Genomic DNA, 24,555 nt, shown 5'->3' with positions numbered 1-24,555 from the left:
CTTCGCCTAATGCCAGCACATTTTTCCAGCTGACACTTGAAGCAGAAGCAATAAAATCTCTGTTATAGAAAGGTATGGTAGATTTATTTCTATTATGTTAGTGATAATATATATATATATATATATATATATATATATACATATATATATATATATATATATATATATTCTTAAAGGGTTTGGCAAATTGGATTATAAGTAGACACAAATTTCTAATTTCTAAGTACAGGTTTGTTTTAGCAATACTAATTTAAAATGTTTAAGTTCAATAAAGATAGATGCATTAATAATAACATTGTATAAAGGATAAATGACTTTCTAAGTCATTGATGTGTTTTCTTCACACCTTATTTAGGGTTTAGCCAAAATATGACAAGAAAGAATTGTCGCTTTCTCAGTATGGATGGGATTTTTATAGGGTAAAGAGGTTGAAAATGACTGCTATATAGCTCTTTGCCAACTTCAGATTGTTAAGAAGAAACTGGAGCCTTGTGAAGGGAATCAAGACTAAAGAGACTAATGTTTGGGACTGTTGGAGGACATTACATTTCTTAATTACCTATACAATAGATAATATAAGGGATCCAACAACACTTCAAAGAAAGGTTTTATTGTAAAGAAAACAAGTTAGAGAAATATCTTCAGCTGACAATATTATCCCATTAGGGTGGCATTACCAGCTGTAAAAGACGCCCCCGCAATCTAATGCATGTTGTTACAGTATATGAATGCAAGTTAAGAAGGATTTTAAAATCTAGCCAGTGGGAGTGCCTTGGTTTTGGTTTTAGAGCAAATTAATTAAGTGCTTCTTAATAACTGATGTTTGCTTCTTTACTTCTTTATGATATTATTCTAATGCATTTAAAGCTCGCTTACACAAGGCTGGGCCTCTATTGGGCAAGATTATCACTCCAGGCCCTGAGAATAGAAAGAGGGAGAGGATTTTGAAGAAGACCTGAAGTGGCAGTGTATAGAAGAAGAGGTTTTTCATGTATGTTAGTAAAAAAAATGTATAGTATGGTACTGTGTTAGCCAGAAAAATCCATATCGTGGTAAATACTTGAAATCAAAGTATTTTAGGAGTGATACCTTTATTGGCCAACAAAAAATGGTTAGAGCTGTGAGCTTTCAGGATTCACAAGATCCCTTCGTCAGACAAGTTCACAAATGAATGACTTACAGAAACAGCACAACATTTTAGGGATGTTACAAACAAGAAGGGAGAGACATCTGTGAATTGGGGAGGGGGGGTCTGAGGGGGTATATACATCGCATAGATAAGCCAGGGCAATAAAAAGGACTTGTTGTAAATTAAAGCTTATTTGGAAGTCCAAGATTGTTGGCCAGTTCAGTCTTATCTGTGGAGTGTGTCCATGTAGTGGGTCATAAATCCAGGTGCCAGGTTTAATCCATGTGTTAATGACTGGAATGTTTTTATCAATTTGAATTCCCACACTTTCCTCTCTCTGTCACTCTGGAAGTGACCTTTGAGGACCAAAATGCAGCACATTTTCCCACATATTGCAAACAAACACAATCCGCATCCCCAATACACAGCAGGACTACACAATCCCCAATGCTTTCTCATGTACATCCTCCAATGTCGTCTACATGATAAAGTGTACACGATGCCCCACAGGGATTTACATTGGGGAAACAAAACAGAAACTACAAACTAGAATGAACTTACATAGACATACAATCAAAAGAAGTCTCAACACCCCTGTAGGCCAACATTTCTCAGGACTGGACCATAGAATAACAGATTTAAAGGTTATGGTCCTCAAGGTCACTTCCAGAGTGACAGAGAGAGGAAAGTGTGGGAATTCAAATTGATAAAAACATTCCAGTCATTAACACATGGACTAAACCTGGCACCTGGATTTATGACCCACTACATGGATTCACTCCACAGATAAGACTGAACTGGCCAACAATCTTGGACTTCCAAATAAGCTTTAATTTACAACAAGTCCTTTTTATTGCCCTGGCTTATCTATGTGATGTATATACCCCCTCAGACCCCCCTCTCCAATTCACAGATGTCTCTCCCTTCTTGCTTGTAACATCTCTAAAATGTTGTGCTGTTTCTGTAAGTCATTTATTTGTGAACTTGTCTGACGAAGGGATCTTTTGAATGCCAAAAGCTCACAGCTCTAACAATTTTTTGTTGGCCAATAAAGGTATCACTCCTAAAATACTTTGATTTCAAGTATTTACCACGTCATGTATGTTAGAAAACATATTATGGCAGATAGAGACTGAAATGTTGTAGAGCAAGATATTTGAGATACCAGGTGAGGTTAGGGAAGTTAAGAAAGGAGCCAAAGGAGGACAGGTTGTGGGGGTAACTTAATTTACTTATTGCATATTTTAGAAATGTTGTTCTCAGTGGTTTCTCAAATCAGTTTAGGCACTGGAAAGTGCCAGAGGATACGGGGGTGCAGATAGGCTGAAAAGGAATCACAGGGTGATAATGTTAGGGAGTCCTGGGGGTCAGGGATAATGGCATTCCTGGGAGTCCTGAGGGTCAGGGATAATGGCAGTCCCTTCTCTTCACCCGCAACCCCTGTCAATGCCTACTTTCCCACTAGGCTTACCCTACGGCAGCAACTGGGCGACCGTCACTAGCCTAACCAGTGATATGGGGTGGTAGACAAAACACACAGACAGGTACACTAACAAACATGTTAGACAGTCCGAGTTGGCACCAGCAGGTAATGTCAAAATCCAAATCAGCAAACAAAGGGTTAACAGAGTCCAGTCCAAGGTCGCGCACAAGAGGTAAAGCAGTACAGAGGGATGAGGCAAAGTCAAAGTTCAAGTCAAAGAGTCTAGTAACAAGCAGTACAATAATATAACGCTAATATAGCTGGAGACCAAACATACACTGGCAACTCCTGGTAGTAAATGACCGGACTAAATGCGGCCAGAATTCCCGCCCCTGATAGGAACAAGGAATCTGACAGCATTGATGGAGACCAATAGCAGCCAGGGACCCCTCCCCTATACTCTGAATGGAGCAAGCCTCAGGAGCCAGATGGCAGCACCTGAAGGCTTAACTCCACGAGCACCAGAGAACAGGAGTCAGGAGAAGCATGAAGCCAGGTGTCAGCTCCCTGGCAGCAGAGTGTGAAGTGTGAATCAGGTCAGATAAAGATTGGGCGTTGGCTGGTTCTTCCAGCTGAATTCACACACAAGGAACAAACTCTAACAGATAACATCAAGTTAAAAGATCCTTGCCACAGCTTTATGGAGGAACCCACCTCTCAGAGTTGAGTTATGGGCACAACACCAACGCTGGCCAAATCCACCCCAGTCCACCAAGGTTTGGCAGCCAAACAGACCCAGGATGTGTAGACAGAGACAAAGTGAATCACAAGGTTACCAAGGTGAACGTTTTTAGGTAAAAATGGTGGTGGGTATAGTTAATAGCAAATTATTTCTCAAAATCAATGCGTTTTGGGGAGACATGGGAGAGCATACAAGGTGAATTGCCACATCTCCAGCAGAATCTATTGGGTATTAAGCCCCACTTGAAAAGTTGATAAGGCGGTTTATACCACTGTGCTAAGACTTTAAATGAATGAATGAATTAGTTATGCAGTTTGAGAATCCATGTGGATTTGAAAGTATCTTTTTAACTTCCAGAGGAGTGACGTAGTGACCCAGCTCATCCTCCCATGTGAGAATGGGACATGATTTTTAATTGTAATTATACATTTGTTTCAGTAAATGACTGGTTGAGGATAATGTCATTTGTCTCTCTGGCAGAATGCTTATTGTTTTCCTTTTTGTTGGCCTATATTGTACAGTATTTACATATGTCACAATTTCTGCAGCTGTAAAGCATAATTTTTATTGAATTGTTTTAATAGGTGACTTGAAAATTTTCTCACATATTCTCTATTTATTGCCATTTTAGAAAAATGGAGGAACAAAAGTATTCTATAGTTCAACAAATGCTACAAGCGGCCCAACAGAAAACTTGTGACAAATGTACTGTAAGTAAAACCTTCCTATATAGCACATTTTGGCTATAATAAATATTAAAATCATACCAAGGACAGCACTTATAGCTTAATAAATAATTCATGGTAAAGGTATTTTATATTGTAACGCAGCTTGTGTTCTCATGTTTTATAATTTGTATGCAATTTTTGAAGCCAAGGCCAGAAACTGATTTAAAAACAGTGCATAAGAAAGTCGATGAAATTTTTAATGCATCTTTGCTGTGCTTTTCCTTTTCAAATGGCAGTATTTTACAGCAATTGTTCAATTTGCAGCAAAATAATTCTATAAAAATACAGCAAAAACAAACACCATGGGAAAGATTTATAAAACATGGTGTAAAGTGAAACTGGCTCAGTTGCCCATAGAAACCAAATTCCACCTTTCATTTTCCAAGGAGTCTGTGAAGAATAAAAAATGGAGTCTGATTGGTTGCTAGGGGCAACCGAGCCCGTTTAACTTTATACCATGTTTGATAAATCTCCCCCTATGTGAGCACAGTCCTAAAATTTTTCAAGAGTTATTTGGAAAGGTCATTTAAAAAATTTAAAATGTCACAATTTGTAGTATCTGCAGTAGTTTTTGCAGCAGTATGAAAAGAAATAATAGGTCAACCTGATTATACTGAAAGGCATGCAAAATAAACTATCTGAATTCTAATATAATTTAATGTATCAATAAAATGTATGAAAAACTGTAAAAATTTGATAAGGTTTAAATATACACAGCCTTAATCTATGATTTTATCTAGGAAAAGGATGTCCATGAGGTTCAAGGAGGATCAGATGTAAAACCTGTGCCCAGCTTTAATTTAGCAGGAGATGTAGACGCTTTGGAAAAGGCCATCACTGGAAAGGGTATGAGGTTTTATTTTTTCCCAATATAGCTACTGACTGATTATAGTCCACAGAGGGCTGGTAGCCTTGAATTTATAAGGATATTACAGTAGATATGATGTAAACCAATCAACAGACACTTTTTTTTTTAAATAATTTTTATGCAATTTTAAAGCCGAGGCCAGGAACTGATTTAAAAACAATGCATAAGAAAATTGATGGAATTTTTGTTGCATCTTTGCTGTGCTTTTCCAGTTATTTTGCAGTTGCAGTAAAACGGCAGTATTTTACTGCAATTGTGCATTGGTGATGAGACAATGAGAATCAGCTGCCTGCTAGTATTAAGTAATCACATATGAGGGTTCAGCTGCACTGCAGACAGAAGCCCCTATTACACAGGGCAACGAGAGGGAGCAAAACCTACGTTGTATGGGAATGAATTGAATCCCGGATGAATCGTATGCACATAGTATACGCTCCAGCTGGGAATCCATCCGGCCGCACGAAAAACTGACGTGTCAGTTTTCTGTGTCCGCTATTCATTGAATAGCGGCTAGACAAGACATGTCAGAATTCACCGCTGCTCACAATGGAGCGTCCAGCCTGAGCCGCACGCTCCATTGTGTGCAGTGTTGAATTCAGATGCGGGTGCACACGGGTGCGCTCGCATCCAAATTTACCAGAAATGAAGATCATCTGTCACAGAACTGCTGGTGTTATACGTAGTTTGAACCCAGCCTTACTTGTATCATTCGGAAAGACCTTTTTATTGTATCTTGTACTACAGCTCTTGATCTACAGTATTTATACGCACAGTAACATATCATTAGGAAATAAAACAGTTGCAGTTGCAGCTTAGGTTTTGTGTCTGAGAAGTCCAATGGCTCTAGCACATGTGCCACAAAACACATGATAAATGGAGAACCTGTTATAGAATTTGCTTTAGGGCCTAGGACTTTATTATTGGTTATTATCACTGCACTAACAAAAAAAGCTGTTAAAGTGGATGAGCTGTAAAAGATATTACTTTCTAACATAGAACATATTTAATCTGTATACAGATGTGTCCTTTCTTAAAGAGTCACTGTGTTACTTTTTTTTTTTTTTTTTTGCAGAAATCAATAGTACAGGTGATTTTAAGAAACTTTGTAATTGGGTTTATTAGCCAAAAAATTTATTTTTATCATGAAAAATCAGTTTGAAGCTCTCCCCCCTGTCTTCATGGTTTCCCTATGGAGAGAGGGAAACAAGGCACCAAAACAGGACAACAAAGAGTTAATTTACATTCACATCTCTCCTCTGACAGTCACCACTGACCTCTCTGACCTTTGAATAGCACTCTGAATAGCTCCCCCACTGAGTAATCCTTTGCTCTCTGTTCTCTGCTGCAGGCATTTCTCCTCCCTCTCTCCTACCCCCTCCCCTCTCCATAGCTCAGACAGGATGCGACTAATGAAAAAACAGTCGAGATTTCCTGATTCTGAGCAGTGGATGACAAAAAGGAGAGGATGGGGGACCTGGGAAAAGGCTTTTTAAATGCAGATAATGGCATATTTGCCTAATAAACCCAATTGCAAAGTTCCTTAAAATCGCCTGGACTATTGATTTCTGCAAAAAAAAAATAAAAAAAAAGTAAAAACAGTGACTCTATAAGTTATTTATAAATTCATTATATTAAATGTATGGAAAGAGATTGTCAGCTCGTCGCAACAATACAATTTTGGTGACACTCTGTGTCTAAAAGCATATGCTGTTTTTGTGTATGTGTGAACACCCACCTGTTATGAAAATGAAATCCTTTGAGTCTCTAATAGTATGTTAGGATATTCTGTTAAAATAGCTTCATGAGACACTAGAATCCTTAAAGGGTTTATCTGGCACTAACACATTCTTAACATGCTGTTAATAAACATGTTATGCCTACCACTCCGTGCTTCCCTGGTGTCCTAATGTGGTTGCTCATGTCCCCTGCTGTCTGTAGCTGCCGTTACTTCTGAGACGAGCTTATCTTGGTAGTGACAGCCTGTTCAGCCAAAAATGTGACTGAGGCAAGACAAATGGCCAATGATTGGCTAATCAGGCTTTAACTCCCAAGTAACAGCAACTACAGACAGCAAGGAACACTGGTGACTGCATTGGGACTTCGGAGGAGCACGGAGAGGTAAGCATAACATGTTTGTTATGTTTTCTTATATGGCAGCAACATGTTAAGAATGTGCTAGTGCCAAATAACCCCTTTAAAGGGGCCCTTGTCTTCTTCCTGCTAAAACCAATGAGACGGCTCTTGTAAACCCCGCCTGGTTTACTGATGACTTTCCAAAACAACTGCAGTCAGTAACTGCCCGCAGCGCTAGTCTGCAGTGGATTCTGTGGATCCCATAGTTACCAAACAATATCAAAATATGATATAAACTAACTAAAATTAAAACCATACGGCTTGAAAAGTAAACATTTCTCTTATTTGTCTTATTTTTAACAAACTAACAGGATGAAATAAGTCTGTTCAGTTTAAAATAATTTTAAAATTCTTGTTTATTAGAAATCGATAAAGGAATTATTATTGATATCATACCTAAAAGAACCAATGAACAGCGTCAAGAGATTAAAGCAGCATACCAAAAGAAAACAGGAAAGGTAAGAACATGATAAGACACATTTTTTTTCTGTAGAATTATACTTTCTTCTACAAATTACAGAATTTATTAAAAGTTCATTGAGTTTAAAAAATTTACTTTAGGCGCATAGTTATAAGGCTAATGTTTTATTCTCCCAGATTTTCTCCTATATACTGTATTGCCTGAAATGCTCTTGTGTTGACTTGCTGCTCAAATCAAAACAAAGGAGTGAGGGCAACATTCTTGAGCTTACGATGGGACCCAGTGGTCAGACCCAAGTGATCTTACACTTATGCCCTATCCTGTGGATAGGGGATGAGTTAATTTGTTGGAATACCCCTTTAAGTGAGTACAAGAAATGGGATCCATGTACATCAATTTATGAGGTTTTTTAGTATGGGTACCACATAAGTACTATTTCTTATCCTTAAATGGGTATTTCTATCTCAATATTTGCTATTATATATTTACTATGCTGTTTATGCATCTCCCATAAACATCTATTGGATGTCGGATCATAAACATCTATGGGATATAAGCAGAGTAATAAAGCCTGATCAACAGTTTTTGGTGCCTTAGCCACATCCTACCACCACAAGTATGCTGGATGGGCTAGAAAGCCTTTCCAGAGGTGGGACCCGTATCTATCAGATATTCATGGCACATCCTGTTGGATACCAGTTTAGACTACAGGTGCACCAATGGGTATAGTATAACAGTTACAAACAGTCTTCATACTGTACTCATTTGTATCAAAACATTAAAAATATGGTGTACACAGAAAAAATTTATTACAAAGAACTTTAGTTGTGTTGCACCTCAAGTAACCATTTTTCCACTGTTACTTACTACTGGGGCTCCACAGTGGTCGTCTTTGTGAGACAGTCTTCTTTTTTTTAGACTCTGGAAGAAGCTCTAAAGAAAGCTCTCAGTGGTAAACTTGAAAATGTGATGCTGAATATGTTGAAACCCCCCGCTCAGTTTGATGCTGATGAACTGAAAGCTGCGACAAAGGTACTATACTGTTGTGTAGCACCTCATGTGAGGTGCTTAACTATTGTGGGGTTTTTTACTCTAAAATTTTGTTTTGGGATTCACGGGCTAGCACTTTCACATTTATTAAATATTTGCCAAATATCAAAAGTGTTAAAACGAATAGCGCAAAATTTCCAGCTGCTAGGATTTTGTACATAAAAATTAATTATAATTAAAGGGGATGTTTAGGCTTAGAAACAAAACATGGCAGCTTTCTTCTAGAAACAGCACCTCTCCTGTCCCCAGGTTGGGTGTGGTTTTGCAGCTCAGTTCCAGTGAAGTGAATGGAGCTAATCTGCAATACCAAACACAACCTAAGGACAGGAGCAGTGCAGTTTTTGCTAGAAAATCATAAGGTTGATAACCCCCTTATGCAGATATAATGCAACCCCACTATTTTTAAAATACAAATCAGGTACTAGTTATTATGTAATGAAAAAAGATGCATTAATTTTATTTTTATAATGGAAATATTTAACAGGGTCTTGGGACAGATGAAGAGGCACTCATTGAAATTTTGTCAACAAGATCTAATCAGCAAATCAAGCAGATAAAGGAAGCCTACAGTGCAGGTAGGCATTTTACCTTTCCCGTCATCCAATACTATATTTCCCCATGTGCATCACAAGATGACTAGCTTAGAACAAAATATTATCTTTCAATATTGCATTGGGAGAAGTATACTCTATATATGTCTATGGGTTGTCAGCCCATTAACTGTTTTTCTACATCATATTGGATTTTTATAATGAGGAATTGGAATCTTTACCTAGATTCAAAGAAAAGTAAGGTTGTATACATCTGTATTTTTTTTTATTTAACTGTATGTATACTAGTTATAATTTAAAGTGAATCTACATTCTGTATATTCGCTTTAACTTTTGCATATGAATAGTACGGTGCTAGTGCGGGGAAGCCAGTGCCACAGTCCTTTTTTTGAACTGCGGCTCAGTTCCCGTGTTCTGCACAGTTAAATTCCACGGCATCGGCCGGGGGTGAAGCACTGGAGGTGGGCTGGCCCGCTAAAAGTGGGATGAAACCCCTGCCCCTCTATGATGCGGCTTCATTGTAATCAACTAGACATACAGTAGAATCCTAAAGGATTCTATTTTGTATTTGTATCAAAAGGATCCTTTGTGAATCTTGACTCAACAATATCAATCTGTCTGATGTTAAGTTACAGTATGATGACTAGAGTCAGCTGGTTGCCGGACATTTAGAACAGTGGGCTTCCAGTGACCTTATGTTTTTTTTTAACACACAATTAATTCCTTTAAAGCCTAAAAAAACCCTTGTCAAATAGAATGTGATGTATAATGTAATCTAAAAGCATGTTATTTCTATTGGTGACATTCTGCTAAAGCTGCAAATTATTATTATTATTATCATTATTATCATTATTATTATTATTATTATTATTATTATTTTACATTCAAGCTTATGAAGTGACATTTAATAAATACGGTAATATATTTTTTCTTTCTAGCATATCACTCTGAGCTGGAAAAGGATATTACAGGTGATACATCTGGAGATTTTCAGAAGGCTTTGTTAACTCTCTCAAAGGTACAGTCCATAGCTAAATTACTAAAGAGTACTTATCAATGACAGACCATGCCACTACAATGAAGCCAATGTGAGAAGGGGGCCCAACACTAAATTTGTTTTTGCTATAGACCCCAAGCATTTTAATGCAGCACAATTAGAGCTAGGTTGGCTGTGAAAATATATTTTTTAGAACTTCATTTGAGTTTCATTTTAGTTGTATAAATTCTCTTCAGTGGTGACTGCAGGCAGCCAGCCATATCATAAGCCATGCAATAGATTAAGAGCTGATTGGAAGAGATTTATAGATGTATTTATATCAGTTGTCTTGTATAAAAAAGGGACAAAAAACCCTTATAAAGCAGATGCCAACTAATGGGGTAATCCAGCAAAAATCTTTTTCTTTCAATTCAACTGGTTTCAGAAAGTTGTATACATTTGTAATTTACTTCTATTTAAAAATATCAAGTCTTCCCATACTTATTAACTGCTGTATGTGCTACAGGAAATGTTTTCTTTTCAGTCTGACACAATGATCTCTGCTGCCACCTGTGTTCGAAACAGGAACTGTCTAGACAGTTCCTGTCTCAGACAGAGATGTCAGCTGAGAGCACTGTGTCAGACTAAAAAGAAAACAACATTTCCTGCAGCACATACAGCAGTTAATAAGTATGGGAAGACTTGATGTAAGTAAATTACAAATCTATATAACTTTTTGAAACCAGTTGATTTGAAAGAGAAAGATTTCTGCTGGACAATGCCTTTAAAGTGACTCTGTACCCACAATCTGACCCCTCCCCCCCAAACCACTTGTACCTTCAGATAGCTGCTTTTAATACAAGATCTGTCCTGGGATCCGTTCGACAGGGGATGCAGTTATTGTCCTAAAAACAACATTTAATCCTGCGGCGCTGTGTCTAACAGCCGGGGCTTACATTGTGTATACATTAGGCTGGCACAACTTCTCTGTCTCTCCTCCCTGCCCTCCTCATCATTAGGAATGATCCAGGCAGATTGCTTCCTATTCCCCACCTGTGTGCATAATGAACATGGGCTGGATCGTTAAGACACCTGTGCAAAGCTCAAACAGCAGTAAATGTTCCTGGACCATTCCTAATGATGAGGAGGGTGGGGAGGAAGGACGGAGAGGTGGTGCCAGCCTAATGCATATACAAATGTAAGCCCTGGCCATTAGACACAGCGCTGCACAGACCCCAGGACAGATCTTGGATTAAAAGCAGCTATCCGAAGGTACAAGTGGTTTGGGGGGGACAAATTGTGGGTAAAGAGTCGCTTTAATATCAATTTATATTTTTCAAGAAAAGCATCCAGATTAGGGATGGTCCAAACCCGCCGAGGTTCGGGTTCGGATGAACCCGAACGCTCGGCATCGGATTCCCGCTGTCTGCCCGCTCCGTGCAGCGGGCGGATCCAGCGGGAAGACCGCCTGGAAAAATGGGATACAGCCTATGGCTATGGCTGTATCCCATTTTTCCAGGCAGTCCTCCCGCTGGATCTGCCCGCTGCACAGAGCGGGCAGACAGCGGGAATCATAACCGAGGGTTCGGGTTCGTACGAACCCGATCCGAACTCGGTTCGGACCATCCCTAATCCAGATCCCTTATTGTGTGAACCATCGCAGCATCATGCAGAGAGTTTCTCAGGCCCACTGCTCTTTCAGTGAATAATCCTCATTTGTGCAAATAGTGAACCTCTCTCTGCTCATGGCCCCTTGTCATGTTTAGATGCCTAGGTATAAAAAGATCACGAGAATGATTCCTGTACAATGAAAGATATATGTAAGTGTGTCTTTTCTCTAAACTAAATAACCCCAAGCTTGACAACCTGTCTTTGTAATGTAATCGACTTATTCCTTTAATTACCTTGGTCATACCTCACTGCACTTACTCCAGCTATATCCTTCTTATATACAGCTGCCCATAACTGTGCACAATATTTAATGTGGTCTGACTTCCAGAACAACCTGCTCTTGAGCAGTGTTGAGCACAGAAATATAGATTTCTGCCATGATTTAATCCTGTTTGCAGGTGTAAACCATGATAAATCAGATGCAGGAGGCCAAGCCCCCTCCCCATCTTGTCCTGACCCCGACAGACAAGTGGCACGTATGCTACGGAAAAGACACAGATTCTGCACTCTTTCCATGGTGTACACAAGGGGCGCAATTGATAAATGTGCCCTTATGCTCTTATCTTTAGCACACATTTTGCTGTGGTTTATTATTTATCAGTGTTTAATTGTACATATAGGGGGAAAATTATCAAACATGGTGTAAAGTGAAACTGGCTCAGTTGCCCCTAGCAACCAGATTCCACCTTTCATTTTCCAAAAAGCCTGTGAGGAATAAAAGGCGGAATCTGATTGGTTGCTAGGGGCAACTGAGTCAGTTTCACTTTACACCATGTTTGATTAATCTCCCATCTAATTTCTGTGGCCCAAGTTCATCATTGTTCATTTATCTATATTAAACCTCATTTCTCTTTTTTATTATTATTATTATTATTATTATTATTATTATTATTATTATTATCCTCCCCTGTGGTGATTACTTTATCCAATTTACTTTTATCTGCAAATATGAAAATTCTGCCCTAAATCCCCTCTATAAGGTCATTAATAAGCATGCTGCAAAGAAGTGGGCTTAATATTTACCCCTGTGGTAACTCATTTGTAACTGTGGTCCACTGGGGTGTAACTAGGATTTATGGGGGCCCCATAGCAAAAACTATATGTCTCTCCACCTCAACATACTTACCTGCCCCAGTGGTGCATCATTCATGTGCCAGGAAGCTGGGAAAGCCAATGAACACTGTGCTCGGCAAGGTGAGTATGTGTATGAAAGGGGTGGGGGGGCTCTTATGGCTGGAGGTGCACAGCTGCCTGCACCCCCCTAGACCTCAGTGGCAATTCAGTCACTCAGATAAAAGTCACTCAAATGAAATATATAGCATGAAGGCTATAAAATACCATCAAGTATTATAATTTAGATATTTTAACACAATAAAAGCACAATTTAAACTGTACATATAGACATTATTTACAAAATAGGATTGCTCTGGCCTAGTTTGGGTTGCCAGTTTGGCATGCAACAAAGTCCTACCTAAGGTGTTGTTAGTGTGCTGTAGCTGGAAGTCCCTTTGTCAGAATTGTACCTTTTAGTAATTAGTGTGTGGAGTGGATCATGCACAATCTCGGGTCTCCTACTGTAATGAAGAGTCAAAGAGGAGTTGTGGATCAGTGTTTGTGCTGAACTCTGGCACATCTCACCCCTCCTTCCTCCTCCCTCTTCTTTATAAATATTCAATGCTGACTGGATTCTTGCTCACTCACACTGTCAGCTAGTATCCACCAACAGAGGAGTGATCTGCTATCATGTAAAGTAAAAACAACCAAACTGTGTTAATTGTTAATTGAAGAGGGAGGAGGAAGGAATTGTGAGTTGTGCCAGAGTTCAGTATAATCGCCAAGCCACAACTCCTCTTTGACTCTTCAGTAGGAAACCCAAGATTGCATGTATTTCACTCTACAGACAAATTACCAAAAGGTACCATGCTTGCAAGGGGACTGTCTGCTACATTACACTGTCAGCACCTCAGGTAGGGCATGGGTGCTGACAGATTACTTCTAAATGTTACTCTATATTAAATTGATAAACCAAATACTGATCATGGTCCTAAGACCAGGCACATTAGCTTTAACATTATGGATATTATGCTTAACTTTTAACAGAAAGGGCAATACTGCCCAGAGCAGGTTACTGTTTGTCCAGACGCTTGTGGGTCTCCATGGTGAAGGACCAACCCCGGGCTATGCCCGATTCTGGCCTCCCCCTTACCCCCATTGGTAAAGAGGGCATCTTTCTTCTTGGCGGAGTTCCTCTGGAAGTCCCTGTGCCAGACACTACTACTGCCTCTTGGGGATGATCATCCACTGACTAGCTGGCATCCTTGCTGAATTGGGTTACTGATGCAATCTGTAAGAAAAATTTTGTAGGCTGTCGGTGAGGAAAGGGCCTAAAATGGTCTTGTGGAGGATGTCACAGTACAGGTAACCACCACCTCAGTTGTAAACATGGCCACAGTGGAAGTGGTAGTAGATTTTGATTCCTAGACTGATGTTGCCACTGTGGAGAAGAATCTAAAAACAGGAGAATAGGTGGAGTATACTCATAGGAGTAAACTCCACCTATTCTCCTGCTTTTAGATTTTGGAGAAACTCAGGGAGGTAATCCCACTTTACTGCTTCCCGACTCACAAACAGGGTTCTTTGATGTTCTTTATCTTCTAGAAACCCTTAACCCTTAGGGGACACAGCCAGTTTTCATTTTTGCGCTTTAGTTTTTTCCTCCTCGTGTATATAAGACCATAGCGCCTGCATTTTTTCCACTTAGAGACCCAAATAAGCCCTTATTTTTTGCGCAACTAATTTTACTTTGCTATGGCAGATGTAATTTTTGCCTAAAATGTGCCGGGAAGCCAGAAAAAAATTATATGTGTGGTGAAATTGAAAAAAAAAACACTTTTTTTTTTTATTTGGGGAGGGTTTGTTTTTACTCTGTTCGCCCTAGGGTAAAACTGACTTGTTATATATGTTCCTTAAGTTGTTACGATTACAACGATATGTAACATGTATAACTTTTATTTGATTTGATGGCTTGTAAAAAATTAAAACCTTTTAAAGAAAATATATGTTCCTTAAAATGGCTCCATTCCCAGGCTTATAGCGCTTTTATCATTTGGTCTATGGGGCTGTGTCAGGTGTCTTTTTTTGCGCCATGATGTGTTCTTTCTATCGGTACCTTGATTGCGCATATACAACTTTTTGATCACTTTTTATTACAATTATTCTGGATTTGATGCGACCAAAAATGCGCAATTTTGCACTTTGGGATTTTTTTGCGCTTACGCCATTTACCCTGTGAGATCAGGAATGTGATTAATTAATAGTTCGGGCGATTACGCACGTGGCGATAGCAAACATGTTTGTTTATTTATTTATTTATTTTTATTTATAAAATGGGGAAAGGGGGGTGATTCAGACTTTTAATAGGGGAGGGGATTTTGTGTTATTAAAAATACATTTTTCTTTTACTTTACACATATACTAGAAGCCCCCCTGGGGGACTTCTAGTATATGCACTCTGATCTCTCATAGATCTCATGGATTCATGCAGTATAACTATACTGCATGAATCCATGAGATCGGTGTTCTATTGCTTTTGGCTGCTGCAGCCGAAAGCAATAGAATGCCGAGCCGGGATCAGCGCCATTACGGCGCAGACCCCGGCCCGATATGGATGCGGGGATCGCCCCCCCCCGCAATTGTGCCGCTTGACCACCAGGGTTGGCGATGAGCAAGTATTTAGAAGCAGCTGTCAAAGGATTGCTCAGTTGGGGAGCTATTCAGAGACCTAATTAGTGGTCAGATAGCTCCATGGTGCCTGTCAGAAGAGAGAGCCCAAGATGTGAATGTAAATTAACTCTTTGTTGTCCTGTTTTTGCTGCCTTTACTTTCTCTCTCCATAGGAAAACCATGAAGACAGGGTGGAGAGCTTCAAACTGCTTTTTCATGATGAAAATTCATTTTTAGGCTAATAAACCCAATTACAAAGTTTCTAAAAATCGCCTGTACTATTGATTTCTGCAATAAAAATGTTAACGACAGTGACACTTTAAACCCTCAGCAGGTCGAAGCCCACCACCACTGCTTCTCTTCTTTCTGGAGGAGTTTTGCTCGGCTCTGGTATTAACAGCCATCTTCTCCCCTTCCAATTCTGTTTCTTTGTCTTGAACCAGATCCGAAGGTTCATATACGTCCCTGCAGGATTGGGCTTAGGGAGTTGTACAGATTTAAGACAGTCCTCGTCCCCAAAAAGCCTTTGCAGAATGGCTGATGCTTTCAGACTCAGGGAACTCCGTATGACAGTGGTCAGCCTCAAAGCGGGTACCTCCGATGTTTCAGACAATGACTCCACTGGCTTCATCAGGTTACCCAAACTGGTTGATACGGCCTCGCTGTGGGTAGAGGAGCTAGATCAGAAGTTACATGCCTACTTGAGATGGCTGTAGTACTCTGAGGTGTGTTAGGTGTGGCTTATGAGGGAGGGCCCTCGCGATGCTGCTCTCTACTCAACATGTTGACTGCTTCTGAGCTTTCTCCTCCTAAGGCAAGTCCTCGGTCTCTCATTCAGGCATCAGGTTCCCTTAAAATGGCGGTGCTGTGTGGACTCCCGATGTTCTGGCAGTAGACCCCTAGTGGCAGTTACTAGAGAAGTTTGGTTCTGGTCTTTGAAAACCTTTCTTACCTTGAGGGGATGCAGGTCTTAGTTCTTCCTGTGCTTTGGAGAAACCTGCTGCACTGTATTGAAAGGCAGTGGCTGTCAATAGAGTGAGACTTTAAGCTGTAGTAACAGTAAAAAAAAACAATTAGGGATAATTCCACGCTGATGCCACTGTCCTAAAACATCTTAAAAACATTTCTAAACACCATTTTTTTTTTAAATGGCCGATTGAACTCGGCCGAAAATTCGGTTCACTATCGAACCAAAGTTTTTGAAAAATTAGAAATAATCAAGGGTTTGTCAGGTTCGTTTTGCTCATCACTACTTGTTAAAATAACATGTTGTGTTTTTGTTTTAAATGGGTTTCGTGAGAAATTTCAGTCTTTACCCAAATTATAGATAGGGTAAGGTGTGGACACATTTTTTTGCATTGTCTAAGAAAACAACACCAAACCCTATAAGCAATTAAAACAGGTCGATGCTTTACTTTTTTCAGGGGCTACGAAATGAAGACTGCTATGTTAATGAAGCGCTAGCTGACAAAGATGCCAAGGTAAATTAGATAGTCAATACAATGTGTCAAATATACATGGTATAACATCCATACTTTACAATTAACAGCTATATATATATATATATATATATATATATATATATATTAGTCATGAGCGAATACTGTTCGATCGAATATATATTTGATTGAATAGTAAGGTATTCGATCTATCGAATATTATAGAATAGTTTGCTGAATATTCGATAAATATTCGATAAGTGTTCAAATCCCCCTACTTCCGTTTTTTTCCTCCAAATGGTCGAATAGATGGTTTTCAATAAACGAATACTTGTTCCCATAGACTTTAATGGGATCAAATATTCGATCGAATATTCGAATATCGGGGAGATATTCGAATGAATATCGAATACTTCACTATTGGCTCATGACTAATATATACATATATATATATATATTTATATTTAATAATTTTTTTTATCCCCCCCCCCCTATACACATTACTAGGCCCTCTATGAAGCTGGAGAAAATAGGAAAAAAGCTGATGCATCGGTATTTATAGAAATTTTTTGTGAAAGAAGCTACACACATTTAAATCGAGGTAATGATATTAATGGTAATAACAATAATATAAAGAATGCAGTTATACATTATATGGCTATGTCCACACAACGTTTCTTCAGCTCAGTTTAGAATGACGTCCGTGATTTTGAGTCTAAAGTAACGGACATCATTTAGCAACTTGGCCTCCCCTTAGTGCAATTAGTGCAATGATTGGTGTTGGTACATTATTCTAGTTTGGGTTACTTATTGCCCTTTGGGTGTGGCTTAATTGAAAAGTCCATTGAATTTAATAGTAAAAACGGAGATAGAACTGTGACAAAGCAAAAACTGTGTGTGAACAACTAATAAAAGATGTCCGCTGTTTATAAAAGACGTCCGAAAATAATGATCATATTCATTATTTTGACATCTGCAGTAAAAATGTCCGTTATTCAATACATTGTGTGCATTGGACATCCGTCTTTCTATTAATTTTAATGCATTGCCATTGCAGTCAGTTAAATCGCGGCAATAACGGGCGTTTCTTTAAATATCAAAATCAGCCGCCTTTTCTCTATTTTTAGAGTTGTGTGAACATAGTCTATAAGTGATCACATTATAATACAAGAAGAAGCTCTTTGAACCTCTAGCCAATAGAAAGGTGCTTCAGTGGATAGCTAAAATTGACTAAGCTTCTTGTCCTCAAAGTTTGGCATTAAAGGGGTTGTCCAGCGAAAATCTTTTTCTTTCAAATCAACTGATGTCTGAAAATTATATAGATTTGTTATTCACTTCTATAAAAAAAACCTCCAGTCTTCCGATATTAATTAGCTGCTATATGTCATGCAGGAAATGTTGTTTTATTTTCAGTCTGACACAGTGCTCTCTGCTGAAATCTCTGGTCAAGACAGGAACTGTCCAGAGCAGGAGAGGGTTTCTATGGGGATACATAGAAAACCGAGACAGAGTTCCTGTCTTGGCCAGAGATGTCAGCAGAGAGCACTGTGTCAGACAGAAAATAAAACAACATTTCCTGCATCATATATTGTAGCTAATAAGTATGGGAAGACTTCAGATTTTTTAATAGAAGTAAATGACAAATTTTTATAGTTATATTGTTTGAAATTGGTGCCGTTATCACAAATTCTTAAGAAATAAAACGTTAAAGGGGTACTCTTACATCAGTTAAAAAAAAAAAAAAATAAGCATGCTGTAGAAGCAAATAACATAGCTTACCTGTTTGTCCCAGTTCTGAAAATACCACTTGCCCTGGATTTTTAATTTTTACTTGAATTTTAAATACAATTTTCTGATACTGGATAATCCCTTTAAATGCTCTATTTGATCTTATTTTTTAACATTTAAATTTTTGCAGTATTTCAAAACTATGCCAAATACAGCAAACATGACATTAATAAGGCCCTGGATTTGGAGATGAAGGGGGATATTGAAAAATGTTTGGTGGCTATGGGTATGTAATGTTACATTGATTTTTATTTGTTCTTTGATTTGTAATTTCTATTGACGGCCATGTTCACATGGCATAAGAGACCGGCCGTTCCGTGACCCGGCAGGGTCACAGAGCGTCTGGTCTCTGAAAAGATCATCCCGGCCGGTACTGCAGTACCGGCCAAATGATCTTTCGGCCTGCAGAGTTCTGATGCGAGCGCATCCGTGCGCGCCCACATCAGAATTCACCACAGCACATAATGAAGCAAGCGTCCGGAGCCGCTCGCTTCATTGAGTGAACTGACAGGGTTTTCTACAGCCGATGCAGGTGAGCGTTAGCTGATACAGTTGTTACCCGCCGCATATGGAGAAGGACACAAAAAAAAAAAAAACTAATTGCACACAAAATTGCTATGTGCATGGAGCCTCCGCCTAAAGGAAAATTACAAGCCAGCTGGTAGGAAATGAAAAAAACTGAAGTAGGAAGTGCAGCAAGTATATTTGTTAGTAAAATATGAAGTAAGAATAAATGTTTTTGCATTCAAATGCATTACAGATTCTTACAAAGTTGTGTGCAATCATAATGCTGCATGTATTTCTATCGAGCTCTTCTGATGTCAGAGGCATGCAGAGATTTGGTTTTCTGTTATACTTTATAAAAAAAAAAAACTGTCACCAATACTTGATTTCCCCATAATGAAGTAATTCCCACACACTTTAAGATAGTTGACTGTTTTGTAAAAACAAAAAACAATTGTGTGATGTATTTCAAGTTATTTTAACATAAAATTGCTTTGAAAAAGTCAAAAATAAGGCAATAATTCCTATTTCTCACATATAGCAAAAATTGCGGTGAGCAAGCCAGGATACTTCGCTGAAAGGCTACATCATGCAATGAAGGTAAGGCTCATTATTTCTATACAGTATATAAACATGATACTGCTATCAATACCCTATCAATAACAGGAATATACACAAAAAAGTGCACACATAAATTTGAGGATACACATTATGACACTTGTGCAAAACACTGACCCACCACTAAACCCTCATGCACTTGTCTGGTAAATTTATTCAGATTTCTTATCGGGAATCTGCATACCTTTCTGAACCCACAGGCTTCTAAGGTATGGACACCCTTCAGTATTTTCCTGAAGGGTGTCCTTTTTGAAAATAGATCAGAAAATTATAGATTCTGACATATTTTTGTCCAAAAATCCAGCATGGATGACCCCATAGAAGGCTATTTCCATATAAGCTGTAAGCCAACCCCAGCCAGCCTCAGCACCTGGGCAAGTACCGCCAAATGCTGCGTCGTGCCCTTTAACTGTATGCGCTCCTAATCAGGAGTGCATATAGTTAAATGCGCTGTAATTGACAGGGCGAGGAGCATCCATTGCAGGCTTATTTTTTGTTTTTTACTTATCTTAGTTTTTTTTTAGTTTTTTTTTTATATAGTTTTTACGGTTACGAAATACTGATGATTTCCTGAAGCCTTCTTAAAGGCTTCATGAACAGTATTTCCTGACCATAGAAACTAACACGGACATGTGTATGCAGCCGAAAAAATCTAAGTATGGAAATTCCAAAAATTCAGTGAAGAAACATTACACTGTAAAAATTAGGAAGTATCTCACAGAGACTAAAGAGTTCTCTAGAGAGACGCTCCTTAAAATGGATAATTCTCAGAGTTCTTGAACACGTGGCACTTCTGATTTTGTAAATCTGAGAACCCATTTAATCGTAAAACTTTAGGTGGCAGTGGCACTGAAATTTGAATTTGATCTATGCTTGTTTTTTCAGGGTATTTTAGATTAAATCACAATATTATGTAACGATATAATGCTGAAATGGTTTGTTACAATAAGTTTAAGTGTCACTGTCATTTGAAACTTTTACCATGTCATCAGAGTGGAGAGAACTCAGCAGTGCGCTACACTCCCTGTCCAATGGAAGATCCAACTCTCTCGCTTCACTATAATGAAGGAAAAGAGTCAGATTTGATAGAGAGCTAGAAATATGCATGCTCTTTTCCCAGCTGTATCTCCGGATTGCAGCAGATCTAAGCAAGGAGAACGGCTGCGGTCAATAGCTTTTGACATGTCAAAAGTTTTTTTCAAATGACAGTAACAAAATTTAATTGGAGTCATGTTTTCTTTACAAAATCTATCTCTTCCTCTCATAGGGCTGGGGAACTCGTGATAAAACAGTCAACAGGATAATGATTTCACAGCAAGAAGGTGACATGAAAGCCATTAAGGCTCAGTTTAAGCAGCTCGCTGGCAAATCTCTACGTGAAGCTATTATGGTATGTACTCCTATTTTTTTGTTCTTTATATAGTATATTCACTGAATGTAAACTTGCCCATAAACTTGCTTATGAAGAGCAAAGATGCCCATAACAATGAAGGGGATATGTTACGACTGGCATAGAAGGCAATATTTGCCCTGATTTATGCCTGCTTGCATGTGGAGAGAGGTCACGCCTCCGCCCTGCCGTGCCAAACCCCTTTCTGGGGACTTTGTGCCTTTCTCATGAACGTCTGGGTGCACAATGATAAATTCATCCAAATATGTTTTTGTCAGCAGATCTCACCAATTTTTGTAAGATCTGGCCAGCAGTCTAATGTTTATAGGAACTTCATCAATGTTAAATATATCAGACAGAATTAAAGGGGTTATCCAGCGCTACAAAAACATGGCCACTTTTCCCCCTACTGTTGTCTCCAGTTCAGGTGCAGTTTGCAATTAAGCTCCATTTACTTCAATGGAACTGAGTTTCAAAACCCCACCCATCTGGAGACAACAGTAGGGGGAAAGTGGCCATGTTTTTGTAGCGCTGGATAACCCCTTTAATAATATTCTTTTTATGACACAGAGATAAACAGCTGCTTTATTGTTATAATATATAACTCCAGTCGTATACTTTTAGGCTATGTTCACACTGCGTATGAATCCGTCCGTAGTGCGAACCGCGAATATACGCACATAGTTTTGAGGTTGATGCGTTCACTTGAAAGTATACGATATACGCCCGCACAATGCACACTACGTATGAGCTTACGGCCGGATCGTATACGGTGCCGTGAAAAATGAACAAGACCATTGTTTGAGGACGGAAATGTTGAAAATTACGGCCGTGGATTTCCATGCGGTCCCGTACGAAGTACTTATTTCAGCCAAATTTAACTTGATTTTTCGATCCAAAAGGTTCTGTGTGGTTTATGGGGCTGGGCAAAGATTTCCAAGTAAATGACCTGCTTCAGATCGCTTCGAAACAAGCTAGGGAAGCATAACTGTACTATGGGCGTATGTTCGCGGTGCGTACGCATCTGGCCACATGTCTATTTTTCCCACGGCCGTAGTTTCAGCCGCACATGTACGGCGGCGTAAGAACTGCGGACGGATTCATACGCAGTGTGAACATAGCCTAAGGGTGCGCTTACACGGACAGGATCCGCAGCAGATCTGCAGCAGATTTGATGGTGCAGATTTGAAGTTGCAGATTCAAATCTGAGCCATCAAATCTGATGCAGATCTGCTGTGGATCCTGTACGTGTGAACACACCCTGGGCCTAACAGAGCCACTATCATCCATAGACTAAATGTCATTCAAAGGATACTTTGTGTGCTTTTTCATTGCACTGTATATGTACTTTTTTAATAAATGTCATTAGAATCTATGTGTGATGGATCCAATTGTTAGGCATTTGTTCAATGGATCTATGACAATAGATTATAGGGTATAACAGATACATCATGAAAAACTGTTGGGAAGCTTGTGACATATTCTTTATATGACACCTGTAACAGATGTCATACACTGTCATCCATCACCCATTCATTACTCATTGGTTAATATGGTATCCATATAACATATAGGGTGAGATTTATCAAACATGGTATAAAGTGAAACTGGCTCAAGTGCCCGTAGCAACCAATCAGATTACACTTTTCATTTTCCAAAGACTCTGTGAAGAATGAAAGGTGGAATCTGATTGGTTGCTAGGGGCAACTTAGCCAGTTTCACTTTACACCATGTTTGATAAATCTCCCCCATAGAGTTCTTAAAGAGCCTATTGAATGGAGTAGTGTAGTCTACCGACCATATGGAGGTTAAAAGGACATTCCTATGGCAAGCAATTAAGGCTAGGGACATATTTAGTGTGTACATCGTCATCATACTTAAGATTTGAATATATCTTAACAGGGGAATACATGAAAGAATTGTCTGAGGATTTACATTACATCATTTCTGTGTTTTTAGTGTTGTCTTTAATATTTAAATATATTACTTTTCCCTATCATTTTAGGATGAAACCAAAGGGGACTATGAGACTGTTCTTGTTGCCCTCTCCGGCTATGATGACTAATAAAGTAATAGAAGTGTATGGCAGAGAACATATAAACAGTCTTTTTTATCCTCAATACAATCGAGTAATGTGAAAAAAGTAAATGATTAACCTTGACTAGCTCTTGTATCTTAACAGATTATTACACAAATGAACATTTTATGGATACTTTCCTATATAATAAAGTTTATACTTCAAAAACATGATTTATTATTGTTACGGCCCTATATTTATAAATTTAGTAAGGTACTTGTCAGGAATCTGCAGGTGAGGAACGGTCAGGAAGGGATGGGGAGGACACAGACCGTGATCCCTAAACTAGTCCCTGCCCACTGTCTATTTGCCTAGGTGACTTCGAGCAACTAGGCGCCAGTCCCTGACTTGAGATATTCAAAGCACAGAACAAAGACTGGACAAACATACAACAAGGGCTGTATTACACAGCCCAATCTGTAAAGTAAACAAGTGCCAATCTGCTAGACTGGCGCTCACTTACTGAGCCTATTACACAGCTCAATAATCATGCAGCAAGAGCTGCACAGACATTTTGCGATGTCTGTGCAGCCCTTGCTTTGAAAGTATGAAATAATAAAGTTCATACATACCTGTCCATGCTCCAGGTGTTCTCCCCACTTGTGTCTGCCAATCACTGGCCGTGGTGGTCCCATCTTGGCCAGTGATTGGCTAAGTGGTTTGTCATTTCAGAGACTGGCTCTGAAGTTCCACCAGTGGCTGCGGACAGCAGGCAGAAGCAGGAGCATAGAGAGGTTTGTATAAACTGTATTATCTTTTTTTTTACATAGTCATTAGCTGTCGGTTGTGCATCACTATTACACGTAGCAATGTATGCCTGGCGGTCAGTGATTTTTAGTTTGGAATAAACAACAACAGTTAGCCAATGATAGTTTCATCAGCTGATTGTTGTCTTTATTACACAGAGCAATAATCTGCCAAATCAGCCTGATTTGGCAGATTATTACTCCATACAATAAGGCCTTAGGGGATGGTCAGAAAGCCGAGGTCAAACCGAACAGGCATCAGAGGTACCAACACAGAGTCCAGAGAACAGTCAGGTCATGGAAATCAAAGGCCAGGGAAGCCAAATACCAGGGGTAGTCAGGGAGCAGAAGCCGGAGTCTGGAAAGCCAAAAGACACAGGGAATAGAGAAAGTACAGGGAATACTAAACTCGCTAGAAAAAAAGCTAGACTAATAGCCAGTGGAGGGTCAACTGGCTAGGAGTGTTTTATAGGAGGTCAGGGGTCTGGTCCAGAATGTGATTGGACAAGAAACCCAGAACCCAGCCTGACAAGGTGAAGGATAAGAGTGTCAATCAAAAGAAAAACAAAGGTTACACA

The 24,555-nt window shown here is 39.1% G+C and overlaps 1 protein-coding gene across 2 annotated transcripts; it reads left to right on the top strand.

Annotated features, from left to right (window-relative positions):
• On the top strand, nt 1-23,399 carry LOC138785661 (annexin A1-like). 2 transcript variants are annotated; one of them, XM_069961843.1, is made up of 13 exons: nt 1-72; nt 3,926-4,004; nt 4,763-4,868; nt 7,387-7,481; nt 8,363-8,476; nt 8,979-9,069; nt 9,984-10,063; nt 16,840-16,896; nt 17,362-17,455; nt 18,773-18,868; nt 19,688-19,746; nt 21,032-21,154; nt 23,160-23,399. In XM_069961843.1, the coding sequence occupies exons 2-13, from the start codon at nt 3,930-3,932 to the stop codon at nt 23,217-23,219; spliced, it is 1,050 nt and encodes a 349-aa protein (XP_069817944.1). In that variant the 5' UTR covers nt 1-72; nt 3,926-3,929; the 3' UTR covers nt 23,220-23,399. The 2 variants fall into 2 exon arrangements, with proteins under 2 accessions (XP_069817944.1, XP_069817945.1); XM_069961844.1 differs by lacking the exon at nt 1-72 and adding an exon at nt 885-991.
• Nucleotides 23,400-24,555: the final 1,156 nt, after the last annotated feature.

The sequence above is a fragment of the Dendropsophus ebraccatus genome, chromosome 3 (assembly GCF_027789765.1).
Source record: "Dendropsophus ebraccatus isolate aDenEbr1 chromosome 3, aDenEbr1.pat, whole genome shotgun sequence".
Classification (NCBI taxonomy): Eukaryota; Metazoa; Chordata; class Amphibia; order Anura; family Hylidae; genus Dendropsophus; species Dendropsophus ebraccatus.
Note: the sequence above shows the minus strand (reverse complement) of the source record. Positions and strands in the feature narration are given on the sequence as shown.

Excerpts from the sequence above, each read along its gene's own strand:
- LOC138785661 (XM_069961843.1), top strand. The coding sequence starts at position 3,930 with ATGGAGGAACAAAAGTATTCTATAGTTCAACAAATGCTACAAGCGGCC. Across the intron at positions 10,064-16,839 it reads CTTTGTTAACTCTCTCAAAG|GGGCTACGAAATGAAGACTG; the intron begins GTACAGTCCATA and ends TACTTTTTTCAG. Across the intron at positions 19,747-21,031 it reads GGCTACATCATGCAATGAAG|GGCTGGGGAACTCGTGATAA; the intron begins GTAAGGCTCATT and ends TTCCTCTCATAG.